This window comes from Durio zibethinus, chromosome 21 (genome assembly GCF_047325235.1).
Source record: "Durio zibethinus cultivar Kanyao isolate XHJ-2024 chromosome 21, ASM4732523v1, whole genome shotgun sequence".
NCBI classification, from domain to species: Eukaryota; Viridiplantae; Streptophyta; class Magnoliopsida; order Malvales; family Malvaceae; genus Durio; species Durio zibethinus.
In genome coordinates this window covers 2,009,441-2,023,219 of record NC_143182.1, presented here as the reverse complement: position 1 = coordinate 2,023,219, position 13,779 = coordinate 2,009,441, and the positions used below count along the sequence as shown (strand labels likewise).

Genomic DNA, 13,779 nt, shown 5'->3' with positions numbered 1-13,779 from the left:
TAGTCACGAGAGATTCAACGATCACGATTCTTTCCTAATAGGCAAAAGCTTTTGTTTTTGTGGTTGGACTAAAATATCCTTTGTAGGTAAGCATAATTAAAGGGGGGATTATGATTTATGACACAGATATATCCCGCACGAAATATTCGGGGAGTTTTGACCGATCTTTGACCGTTATTTTGACGCTTTAATTTTTGTTTATAATTGAGAAATTACACTTTAATTAGTAATTCCAATAGTAATTAGCCTTTTATTTTTAATCAAGACTTCAAATTAGTTTATGACAAAAAAAAAAAAAGGAGGAGCTCGAATTAATTTTATTAATAATAGATTTAGGTCTGCGTGTGGACTGGTTCAATTATGATCTGGTTGGCCCATCAGAAACTCAGCCCAATGGTTATGCAACCTTAAACCTTAATGGGCCAGATTACAAGATTGCTTCCTGGCCAGGACCTCAGGTGCTGGGCCAGTCGGTCCAGTTTAAGAAGCTGTAAACTCATCCATAAAATATTAAATTTAAATGCAGATGATTTCAAGTATTAAAAAAATAAATAAATAGTTGCACCAAATCAAGGGAGGTTGTTTTTTTTTTTAAAGGACATGCATAACTGCTGCATGTGAATTATTGTACGTTTGAATGAAAGGAAAAAGAAATAACCTTTTTGAACCTACCCAATGGATATGTTTGGATATTATTTTAGACAGAGCCCACTCTTTCACATGTCGTGTTGCTATGATTTTTCAAAACAACATCGAAAGAAGACGAGTGTCGTCATCACTCTTAAACTGGCCAAGTACTCGGCTGAAATTGCCTCTCCATTCAGAGTTCGATTGTGACTGCTTTCAAATTAAGCCTAACTCTTTTTCTTTTTTTTTTAAATATCTGAAAATCAATCTAGGAGACCTTTTAACTTTTGAGCTTGGGCCCAAAAAACTTTTGCTGAATTTTCCCGTGTTTGATTTGTTTGTGGCCCTGTCAATTGAAAAAGCCACGTTCAATTATTTTTAGTTTTCATTTTATAATTTTTTTTAATCATTTTTAGCATCTTAATGATATAAAATAAATTATTACCTCCAAAATGATAGTGAAATTTTTACTATTATAATTAGTTGGGTGACACATATCTTTTGTCATATAATTAAAAAACTGAAATATATGATTATCTTTTAATTGTTTAATAATTAAAAAAAATTATTGTCAGTGTATATAAAAAAAAAATCATGATATAATATGTATTTTTCAATTTTTTTCTTATTAATGATTGGCATGGTTCTATCAATTATGGGATACTGTGATAAAGTTTTAGTCAGCAATAAATACATTCTAATTAATTTATTATGTTTAATAATTAATGATGAGGATGGATAATTAATATTTGCATAATTAGTATCCTACGTCTTAACCTCAAAAAAGGGGTTAACTTGTATTACATGTATGTTTAATTATGAAACAAAATTTTAAAGCCTCTGATAAAGAAAAGACTTTGTTATAAATAATTTTTTCCTTTTGGGGGGATGTTTTCATGAAAATTTTTTCTCAAACGATTCAAACTTGTATAGGCATTAAATTTTTAAGGCCATAATAAAGGCTGACAACGAGACTAGAACCCCCAGCTCCCAAGTCTCAACCCACCCGCACGTTGTTGCATAGTGGTAGCTTTATGCAATTGAGCATTTAATGCTTACTTTTGTTCTACTAAATAATCGAACATCAAAATAAAATCTGAAAATATTTTTTACCGTATTATAAAAAATAAATAATCTTTGAATAGGTGAATAATTTTGTTGATTGATGTATTGATATATTTTAGGATTATAAAAAAAATTAACCCAAAACATATTTTTGGTCACTGAAAGAATATATCATTAACTCAAAAGAAATTAATTTGAATTAACGTGAAATTTTATATAAATTACAACTCATGCACCTAAATTTATTGATGTGGAAAGATTGTTATTTGTGAAGCGCGAACCCCATTTACTTAAGAAGTTTAAACACTATCTGTGATGAATTCATTACTAGCAATTTATGAGAATATTAAAATCATTTTGTTTTTTTTTTATTCAATGAGAGAATATATTATTAATTCAAAATTGATTAATCAAAATTGACGTAAAATCTAATTAAACTATACTCACGCTGACGTGAGAAGCCAACCCAAAATACATTTCAATCTTATTGACGTTGGAGTAACATCATGGTACGTCATAACTTATGTTTTCATGCAATTTAATTGAATGCTCGCTATTCCAATGGCTTGAGGTTTTGTCAAAAAAAAAAAAAAAAAAAAGGCAAGAGAGAGGATGAGTAGACGGTGTGTTTGAACTTTGTAGTATGTTCATACTTGGGCACTAGAGTTCAAGGGCTTTCAAGAGTAAAAACATTGACTAATTTATTTGCAAAGAAGAAAAAAATGAAAAAGAGAAATTAAGGTCTCACAGTGTGGATTGGTGAAATGGTCCTACTCATTTATTGCACCGATCTGTAGCAATCTTAAGCTTGCTTCCAGGCTGGTATTTAATGCTATACCAACCTCTTTCATTTTTATTTATTTCAAAGCTCAAAGAGATCTGGGGAGGGAGGAAGGGGGGGTCTTGCTATTTCATCCCTGCTGCAATCAAAGCATTAAATGTTTCATAAGTGTCAACTATACCAAACTGCGTGTTCATTCTTCGAAATTTGTCACTTTCTAGTCATTTCATTCTCCACCTTATGCCAGGACAAATACAAATATAAATACTCTTAATTTTTAATTTGCAAGGCTTAGTTTGTTTGGTATGGTAAATCAAAAATTTCCACTGCCTCTCAATATGGTTCACCCCAGTTTAATTTAATTAATTTATGTAATTATTTTAAAAAGTACTATTTAACAAATTTAAATTTAAATATATTTAGTTTCTTTTTATATTCAAACCGTGATTTTATATATATATATATATATATATAAAAAAAAAAAAAAAAAAAAACCGCGAAGATAAAATCAATCCGGTGATAGTGTGGGTCAGTAGAGACCCATAAGTCAGTTCATGAACTGGGCTAGAAGCCCGGAAAATTTCCTAAACATCCCTTTTTGAATATTCCCCTTACAAGCATGCACAAGAAGGCAGAAGCGTGAACTCGATGCCCTACCCAATCAAATTTACTAGTTTGCGTATTTTATGACTTCTAATTTTACGTTGACATTGCATCTCATATTTTATTCAGGAAATTTTTTTTTAAAATTTGAAATAAGATTGATATTTGCCATTATAAATCAAATCAAACGCAAATAACTTAAAATAATGAAATAATGTTGATTTATATATATTTTTAATATAAAAAGAGTACTAGAATTAAAGCTCGTCGGTAAGCATTTTAGAACATAAAAGTCATTATTGATAAGTGAGTGGAAGTTTTTGCCTTTCCAACTGATCAATAATTGATTGCCCAAAAAAGCTCATATTAATTAGGAAAGGTTTCATTTGTCGAAAACAAGACAAAAATAAGAGCCCCACATCAAAAGTAAAAAATGAAAAAGAGAGCAACTCCCAACTCTTACATACCATTCCTTCATTCATTCACTATCTATTCATACTACATTTGGAAACTAAGAATATCACTTGCACTTAAATTAAAAATAAAATGGGATATAAATTGAATAAATTTAATACAATTCCTATACGCTTGTTTTTCTCTTGATTTCTAAAAAAAAACAAATAAAGATGTTTGCAGAAAATAAATAAAAATAATCGATCATATATATTTAAATTATTATTAAATAATGTAAAGTTCTATCCATTGAATGACAAAAAAACTATTATTGTTAAATAAATATTGAATATATATATATATATATATAGAGAGAGAGAGAGAGAGAGAGAGAGAGAGAGAGAGAGAAAGATTAGATATTGGGATGGTTTTGGAGGGTGGAACCCACAAGCATGTGATGGGGTGGGTGCTGTGAAGGATCTGTCAACAGGTGGGGGGTGAGGCTTGGATAATTGGGAGAAATGACTAGGAATGGAGATTGAGAAGTAGAAGGTCCAAAAAAGCTGCTACGCATAAAGCCACAAGGCCGACTGTTATTCCCTCCTTCGGATAGCATTTCATTTTCTTGACTTTATTACCTTCGTCCTCACTTACCTGTATCCACATATCGGTGATTCTCACGTGTAGCTTCGTGTATGTGCATGCATGAGAATGAAGTTTTTAATTTCACAGAGAAAAAAAAAAAAAAAAAAAAGAAAGATATTACAACAACTCACTTGTGGTAACAAAAAAGTATCACATCTCATCTTCCCAAATGACAAACTACTACTGTCCAGTGGTACTAATATTTTCAGTACTCATTTATTTATTGGTTCATATTTATTGATTGCTTTGACAAGATGATGGTTGACAATGGTATATGAAATAATACACTTATTATATACCAAAAATTCAAGTTTGTATTTGCATAGTTGGATATTGAAATTTATTCTTCAAGCCACTTTAAATGCGTGATGGCGAGACACTGATTACATTGTGCATGCCATTTTATGATAGAATCCATTAATCTAAAGATTCTTTTAATCTTTATGGATTAGTTTAAAACAATTTTAAACCATGTAATGCTATAAAATTCAAATTAATATTAAATTTGTTGACAAGGTAGTACCTAACCAACAATAAGAATAGCAATTGATGAATTCGGTTGTTTATATTAAGTTAAATACAGTAAAAAAAAATATTTAAATTTTATTTAAAAATATCAATCTTACTCATATCTAATGAAAATTTTAATTTTTTATTCAAACGATGATAGGTATGGGTATTATACTGTGAATATGAGAATAGAAATGAATAAAATTTTAAATTTTTATTAGATATGAAAATAGGAATAGATAATATAATATTCATTTTGTATCCGTATTTTTTTATATTTATATATATTTAGTAAATAAATTTTTTATTAAACAATATAAATTATTATTTTAGATTAATTAAAATTAATATATTTTTATTGAAAAAATAAATATTAATATATATTTATAAAAAATTATCTAAATATACAATATAAAAATTAAAAAATAATTTTTATTTTTAATTTTTTTAAATTATGAAGATGACAATTATCTATATCTATTAAATACCTACGATGATGAAAATGAGATAAATTTAAAATATTTATTGGGTATAAAAATGAGGATAAATATAATATAAAAATATGTGAAAATAAAGGTAAAAAATGTTTTATCCTACTTATATCCTACATAATGACACCTCTAATTTTGTCCTGTCCGGAGGCTATATCTGTGAAAAGAATTTGGAATGAATAATTGCACTATGATTTGTGGTTTAGCTGTTAAGATTTTTCAAAATTGGGCCAGGCTAGTTTTGGAGTGAAGGTTACATTTCATACAAACTATTACCAAGAGTAGGCAACATAATCGGCTTGATCACGCTGTTTCTCACTTTCCAATTAAGAGCTTGATTGCATCAGATTGATGCAGCTGCACCTACAAGGTTTTACCACTTCAAAAGCAACAAATTTGCTCAAAATAACCTTCAATATCATCACCAATCATCCAATTCCAACAAGAAACTTTCGTATAGGTCAAATCTTACCAAAATGGGAATTTGTAGGGAGGAAAAATATATATAACTCATCAGCTTATTATATATTGAAAGTGTGGCAATAGCGTCTAATATTTTAAAACAGAAAGGGTTACAACATCCACTTGATGTTTACGATTTAGTGTAGGCTAATTGACTGATTTGGTTTCTATAATAGTAGTACTAGTAGTATAAACATACATGTATTTATGTAGAAATACATATATATACATACACATGTATAGGGCTTTGATAAATACATGAAAGCTAAACCACTTTCCATTCTTATAATTACCAAGAGAATTGAAATCTCCTAAATTAATGTCTTCCAAATTGGATATTTAGCTGGCTTAGGTATGACTACATGTCACCATTTATTGGAGGGGCATGATTTGACCCTGAACAGAGCTTTGTTAGCTTCTCCTCCTGTACATTATGTATTGATTAATCTTTACTCAAAAACACTTTTAAATTTCTTCTGAAAGGGATATGATATTCTGTTTTTGGGTTTGATGAACAGGCATGGTTGCGTTTTTCCACCATTTTTCATCTTCAAGACGGCTGAAACCGACAGTCAGCTGCCAGCAGCCAGGCGCTTGCATCTTAGAATTCTAAGATAAAAATCTTTAGACCCTGTCTGCTTTTATCGTCCACAAACAACTTGGGTGAAAATAAAAGGCCTAGCCAGTTTTATTTTTCTTAATTTGTTTCATAAATTTTGGGTCTGATAAAAGACAAAGTTGGCTGATCTGGTTCTGCTATCATATCATTGCACCAAGACGACCTAACATCATGTCACTTAAAACGTCCAAAAATCATATTCCTCGCTCCTAATGTGAGAGATTTAACACTTAGCCTGTTGCCCACAATCCATCAACAGATTCAGCATCAAAGCTAGCTAGCTAGCAAAGCAAAGCTGGCAAATAAACCAAACCATACGCATCCCTAGCCCTTTGCATCATAATCCAGAAACGGCGTTACTGTCAGACTCCTATTCTCGCTTTCCTACATGTCAAATACCCTCCAGAAACGTGGCTCGGTTTCATTGGCTTCTCCAGGTAATCCCTAAGGCATTAAATGAAAGCAACGCTTTCTCCCAACTGCTACTGCTCCCTCATTTAATGCCCGTTTACAACTTACAGCATTGAGCCCCCCTCTCACAATCACTGCACTCACAACCCAACTTGCACCGGTGGCGCGTTCTTATTACTTGCTCAGCCGCTATCAAATGTGTGCTGAGCCTATGGTTTGAGAAAGGGAAATACTTGGATATTTGAAAAAACTTGAGTGCTAAATTAATAGATTAAATTAGTAAGCATCCAAAAGCCAAACCCCATAAGAAAGCGACAACTCAATGCAACATGTTCCGTTAAGTATGACATGACCATGCAATCTTCTCTGCAGTGTCAGGCAGAGAAATTAAAACCCCAGGAAAAATGATCGGATTGATACAACAATAAGCGCTCTTTTTAAGATTTCTTGTTTTGGGGTTTTGACTTTTTCTTCACCCTCCCATTGAACCATCTCCAGGGTCGACCTGAGTCAATACCCGAACCACCACCCTTGCCTTGTGCTGAGAAACCGTCATTTTTTCTTTTAAGACCAAATCACTGCCTGATCATCACCATGCAAGGAGTCTTCACGCGCGGTTCGTTCTTGACTCAACACCCTCAACTCATTGAGTCACACACACCATCTTTCTCTCACACAATACAAACGCAAAAGCTCTCTTCAGTCTTCAACACAACCAACCCTATAAATGACTAAATACACAACAGACTTCCATGTTAAAATTAAAAAAGGAAACGAAAAACAAGGGCTAGTACAAAATTAAAAAAGAAAAAAAAAACTACTAAAGAAACTGCCCTCCGGATCACGTGAGTTTTTGCCCTCTGGAACCTCAGCTTTCGCATTGAAGGGCAGCTTTGATCTTCTGGACGGTGCATGAAATCAGATTATTGACTGTCTCCACAGATTCTACCGTAAGCTTGGCCGTTGGTAAACTGTTAACCAATATTTGGAAAGCCACCGTCAGAAGGGACCCACCCACTCTCTGCGACCCTCCACCGGCGTTCCCGTTAATATGTTCATTAGAGGCAGGCCCACGAGAGCCTGGACCATCAGGGACGATAGCAAAACCCGAAGGTAGGAGTGCCACGTAAGCAGAATCACCCCCGTTCATAACCACGTGCATCGCTGGAATGTCAACGGGCGCGTACACAACAAGCGACCCCGCAGCGTCTATGCATGTCTCCTGCAATATCAGCATGCTGCTCTGGTTTGAGTTCATGGCCTGCACCCAAAAAGAAAATTATAATTCTAATAAAATCAACCCCTCATTTCCCCAAAATCTACCACTCTGAATTGTTTAATAATTTGGCCCAAGTGTCAGTCTGATAATGTTCACATCAGCAGAGGGCGAGAAAGAGTCAAAATGGAAAATCGAAAACTTTATTCACAAAGATAAAGGATAAAAAAACTTTGGGTCAGAAAAGACCTCAGAAGAAAAGTGAGAAAGCTTACGATCGTCCTATACTTTGACTTTTTAAAGCTTACAAACCAAACTCTGCTTTTCATATCCTGCTATAAACTGTCTTCATAGATACTTCCAAATTCCAGACTCGTCCTTTCAAACTCACCTTTTATCCTTACACGACAAACCCATCTGACCCACTACTCCATCCATGTCATTTCCGTCCCTAAATTATTACCCTCTTCTTCACCAGATTTTTTTTATATTTTAAAATTTATATTTCATTTTATATACGTGAAAAAGGAAAAAACATGAGAGAGAGAGAGAGAGAGAGAGAGAGAGAGAGAGAGAGAGAGAGAGATGTTTACTTACGCTAGCACGGAGGAGGGAGACGCAGTTGCCATGATCTTGGCCTTTGGCAATGTGGGCCATCTCTTGCATGGGTCCACCATTCGACAAGATGTCCCACTCGCTTCTCAACCGTTCATCACGTAGAAAATCAAACAGTCTTTGAGGTGACACCGGCAACCAGACTGAAGTAGCCGCGCTCAACACGATGCCCGGTGGCTCACCTGGGTCATCAATGCTCTTCCTAGTCATAACCCTAACGTCCTCATCCACGTTCCCAGCGTTCAGCTTGTTCCATTTATGAACCGTCGAAGCACACACTCCAGCACAGAAATTATCCGTCATCCGTTGGGCTAGCTTCAACATGCTTCGTCTCCCACTTGCAGTTATAGCTAAAAATAAATAAATAAATGCTTTTATCTATCAATGTATGTACATTTCACTATACTATAATCATAATATTATTATTTGTTTATTGGCTAATTACCAGTGTGATCTCTAGTAGGAACGGAGGACATGAGGATCGCAAGGCATTCGCATTGGCGTTGGAGGGTGGCCACCCAACGTTGGGCACCAAAGCCCATGCCAGAGCTCAGTAGAGGGCGATAGAGTTGGTGAACTTGGCTCTCGTCATATTCTGCATGTTCAACCCATGTAACCTGCGTTTTTTTTCAATATCATCGTCAGTCGGTGGCCATTCCATGCAAACTTTTGACTATCTACATTAAAATCATTGGTATAATAATGATTTCTCAAAATTCTCATATAAATAAAAAGAAAATATTTCTTTAATGACTTTAATAAAAAGTACTACTAATAGAGTATCTCTTTTTAGGGAAAAACTGCTAGAATTAATATAAATATACTACTATATTTGAAACTTTTTCTTGGTCAATTGGACATTTGTATAATATCGTAATTGACAAATGATTTTGATTTTTGCAATAGAAAAATACGAGGCAAATCTTGGAAATGACTCAAAAGATTAGGCTCAATGAAAGAAATGGTATCTCTCGCATTATGATATTTGTCCCTTGTGTTGAGGCATTAATTAAAAAAGAGGGCAGAAATTTAGAAGATTGAATATATAAAAGAAGATAAACTTTTTAAAGACTTTTAAGGAACAAAGTGCACCGCGAGGTGTGACATCGAGATGTGTACAGATGTCGCCTCAAAGCTCAGATACTCAGATACAAACAAAAGAGGTAGTCTATGGCATTTTGACTAAAGGGTCCTCGTGGAGAGTAGGAAAGAAAAAAAAAACACATCAGCCGTGGCTGGAACCAGGTCACACGCAGTTACATGCCTTAATTGTAGCTAAATGGGAGAACCGAGGCAGCATCAAAGATTGGAATAGAAACATCAAATCAATAGTTTATTCGATAAGAGACTCAGGATTACAATTCATTTTGAAGATATATATGAAATTAATGTGTTCAAGGCACAAAACCTAAGGAGCAATAGAGGCTTCGATTGATATAAAACAATGGGAACAACCTCGATTTGCGGCTGCGCAGTGGGGTTATTTTATTGTGTGATTAAGCAAACCCAGTTGTTGAAACTTGAAATTTAAACAAAAATTTGACATTAGAAGAAGCATCCAAATCAATAAAATAAGATACTCTTTTAAGTTTGCAGGAAGGTTCAGATTCTTTGAGAGAGGAGTTAATGAATTCGTTTGGAAGCAAACCAGGCACTGACGGTGTGCGGGTTACAGTGAGAAATCACCAGACAAAACAAAATTCTTAGATGCATGAGCTCCTAAACTGGGCTTGGGAATGCAAATGTCTATGGATTTCTTGACCCGGTTTTTCCCAAAATTAAATGTTTAACAACTAAGCTTCAATGTTGCAGTTATTTCAGAAAATTCATTAAAGACTAAAGGGAGGAAGAACAACTAATTGGAAAAGACACAATAAATGTAAAAGGAAACAAGATGAAGTAGGATATAAGTCTTGTATACTAGTGATTTGGTATCCTACTAAATTAAAATTACCTTGGAGTATCCATTGGGCATATCTTGCACAACACAGCCAGAAGGAAGCCTCCTGCAGTTCACAAATGCCGTTGCACCTGAAGTTTCTCGGATAGTATCAATAGACACATCGACCACGGCCCAAACCCCTTCTGCATGTTGCTTGCAGAACCTTAGGAAATTGGCCTCACGAACTGGAACCAAAGGAGAAAGGACTTGGAGCTCAGCATGCATCTGATAGAAAATAGAAAATTATTTTATAAGGAGTTATAATATAGTGATGAGATAGATGTAAGCATTAATTGTCGCAGGAAATTAGCTTTACCAGCTGAAGTGCACCATTTCTGGTTCCTCCCATGCCACTAGATATCACATCAGCAGTGGATGTCCTGGCAATCATACAAGGAAACATCTCCGCCCATCGATTCTATGCAAAAGAAGGGAAAAAGAAATTTTAAAGATTCAAATGGCACAAGCCTCTAGAAAAGAGTAGAGAAAGGACTAAATTTCTGCCATCACTAGAGCAGTCTCTAGTCTTTACAAAGAATTGTGTAAAAAAGATTAAAAAAAAAAAAGAGCTTGCCAAATAAATTGCAAATCTACAAAAATGTTTTGAAATAACTTCAAAACCCTTGAATTCGAGTAAAACTGACTAATCGGAGGAATATATAGTTGGCTCACCGAGTCCATCAAAGTTTCAACGAGGGCCAAACTGTTGATAATCACCAACCCAGTCTCTCTAGAAGCCTCAGCGACAAAGCCGCTTGGTTTCATGCCAATGCAAGGAGTGAATGTCCTCAAGTACTCTTCATGGTTTAATATTTCTCTCCCACCTTCCAAGCTCCTAATCCAAAGCGGTTCATCAGTCTGTGCCTTCTTAACCAATTCATCCATGGCAGCCAAAGCAAGTTCCAAAAACATCGATCTTTCCACCGATCTATCAAGTCCAGTTACTCCAGTTATTGGTCTATTAGGAGCAACCACTGGCAAAGCATTTGTCAACCCAACTCCAAAATCAGGCCCCAAGGGCAATGTTGTAGCCACGGTACTTAAACCTCCAAAACCATTGCTACCAACTCCAAGTTCCAAACTTGAGTTTGGTAACGGAGGTGCAATTGAATTAGTTAGTGCTGAAATGGGACGTCCCAAAAACTTGCCAGCAAGTGCGCACACTCGATCTAACTCATCCTTTAAACGAGCGTTCTCAATCCTAAGATGTTGCTCTTCAAGAGATATATCACCAATAATTGCCGGACCCCCACAGTTGGTACAAATCGGGTTCCTCATGGCATCCCTAATAGACATGTTCTCAGCTCGAAGCTTGTCATTCTCTTGCCTCAGCAAAGAGTTCTCGTGGCGTTCCAATTGGGTCTGGAAAAATGATCAAGTTTTAATATTACCGTACAATCAGACCCCAAGAAGAAGAACAGAAGGAGATTCTTTAACCCCAAAAAGAAAAAAAAAAAAACAGTTAGGTTCTTGCAAATCTACCTTCATTTGGGTACGGCGGTTTTGAAACCAAAACTTGACCTGCCTGGTTTCTAAGCAAAGCCTTCTGCTAAGCTCCAGTCTCTGTTTTTCATCGGGATGAGGGCACTCCTTAAAGAGGCTAAACCAAAACCAAGGAAAGCAAGAAAAAAAAAAAGAACTTGTTAAGGCGATGTTCCATAGGAACAACTTGAACCAACTGAAAAAAAAGAAAGAAGTTTGCTTTGAAACATGAAATCATACGCTTCAAGCTCCTGGATTTGCTGAGCAGTGTGTCGGTGGTATCTCTTCTTCCTTGGAGGGTTGTCGGCTGCGTCTTGATCATCACCTGAAGCTCCATCCATGTTATCACTTCCAGATCTACTCTCATGTTCCTCTTCTCTGCTTCTTCTGCCAACAGTTCTCTCAAAATTCTCCCCCATTCTAGTTCCATCTCCTTGATTATCTATATTCGGTTGCTGCTGGAAACATCACAAAAACAACCCAGATCAGTCCTGGCGAGATAATCAACATGAGCAAAACCAAGAAAGCTTATTGTTAAAGAGAGCGTTTTTATCATCATTACAAGAGCAAGAGAGAGGCCAGGAGAGTTGAACATGCTCTTAGGAAGAGGAGAGACAAAGCGAGAAGCAATAGCACCGGTGGGCATGTTGTTGCTATAAGGCATGTCCGCGACTACTCTTGCACCCCCAAGGCCTCCACCAGAACTGTTATCAAGAAAGCCCCCAAAACTCATCAAAGCAATTCCCTTTTTTTTTCTTCTTTAATATTTCTTTATTGTTCTGTATCTATCAAGCACTCAAATTTGATTTTGGTTTCTTCTTTTCTCTACAAATTTACAAACACTTTCTCTAACTACACTCCCACTTGACTGATTTGCTTCATTTCCGGGCCATGACTCGGCAGCTTTGGCCACGAAATTAGTAATCAGAAACTCTCAAGGAATACAACCCAAATTTGCAGACTAAAATTTACATACAAAAAAAGAAAAAAAAAACTATGAAACTGTGTTCCTCAAAGACAGCTTTCAGCAAACCAATATTTGAACAAGACCAACCAAATTAAAGGAAAAAAAAGTAAAATAAGAGAGAGGATAGAGGAGACAAAAGGATAACCAAACTGCAAATGTCTCCAACTCCCTCTCTACAAAGAAGTGATTTTTAATGGAGAGAAAGAAAGAGAAAAAAGGCAAGCAAAACCCTTTATGTTTATTCCCTGCTTAGCTCTTCGTTCTCTATCCCTCTCTCTCTCTCTCCACTCTTTCTCTTTAAGAAAAAAAATAACCCCTTTCTTGGTTTTGGGTTGTTAAGTCTGAAAAAGAGAAGGAGGAGGCTTTAAAACCAGTTGGCTGTGCGTTTCAAGGAGAGAGTAAATGGGAACCCTAGTTTTGGCGGAGAGTGTGTGTGTGTTTTGCTATCTTCTCGTTCTCTGCATGCTTGACTATTACTACTACTAACAAAAGCTTTTCCAAAAGAGATGTAAGGCTTCTCCCCCAAACAACAAAAATATAACAAAGAAAAAAAGAAATCGAAAGCCTTTAAAAGAGTTTTTTTCACAGAAAAAAAAAATTAGTGAGGATATCATAAAACGCACTATGTGGACTCTTCAAAGCCTTACATATAAACCACCAAGAGGTCGGTTGACTCTCTCTCTCTTTTCTTTTCTCTTCAGAAGCTGTGACAGTGAAAATATTTTCTACCGTTTTTAGGGCCAAGTAAGTTAAAGAAAATAAAAACAAGAGAGAAAAGTCTCAACTCAATTTTTTACATCAACATAGGACAGACGACAGAGTTTCAGATTTGCTGGCCCTTTTTTTTTTTTCTCTCTCACTCCGTAGAAATTTCAATACATTGGGATCTGTAAAAAGTAAAAACACCAAATTTATGGAAAAAACCAAACACACAAAAACAAATTAGGGTT

The 13,779-nt window shown here is 35.2% G+C and overlaps 1 protein-coding gene across 2 annotated transcripts; it reads right to left on the bottom strand.

The window, feature by feature from the left end:
- Window positions 1-6,847: 6,847 nt before the first annotated feature.
- On the bottom strand, window positions 6,848-13,450 carry ANL2 (Homeobox-leucine zipper family protein / lipid-binding START domain-containing protein). Of its 2 annotated transcripts, none has more exons than XM_089750362.1 (9): window positions 12,425-13,450; window positions 12,103-12,320; window positions 11,863-11,980; window positions 11,053-11,742; window positions 10,697-10,798; window positions 10,393-10,605; window positions 8,884-9,055; window positions 8,421-8,788; window positions 6,848-7,868 (listed from the first exon to the last, which is right to left on the bottom strand). In XM_089750362.1, the coding sequence occupies exons 1-9, from the start codon at window positions 12,593-12,595 to the stop codon at window positions 7,476-7,478; spliced, it is 2,445 nt and encodes an 814-aa protein (XP_089606488.1). In that variant the 5' UTR covers window positions 12,596-13,450; the 3' UTR covers window positions 6,848-7,475. The 2 variants fall into 2 exon arrangements, with proteins under 2 accessions (XP_089606488.1, XP_089606489.1); XM_089750363.1 differs by having other exon boundaries at window positions 6,912-7,868; window positions 12,103-12,317.
- Between the last annotated feature and the right edge of the window lie 329 nt (window positions 13,451-13,779).

What these genes read in the sequence shown, in the direction of transcription:
- ANL2 (XM_089750362.1), bottom strand. Translation starts at nt 12,595, where the DNA reads ATGAGTTTTGGGGGCTTTCTTGATAACAGTTCTGGTGGAGGCCTTGGG. An exon ending in ACCGCCGTACCCAAATGAAG is followed by an intron (nt 11,743 to 11,862) that starts GTAGATTTGCAA and finishes TCATTTTTCCAG; the next exon opens with ACCCAATTGGAACGCCACGA. An exon ending in TCCTACTAGAGATCACACTG is followed by an intron (nt 8,789 to 8,883) that starts GTAATTAGCCAA and finishes ATTTATTTTTAG; the next exon opens with CTATAACTGCAAGTGGGAGA.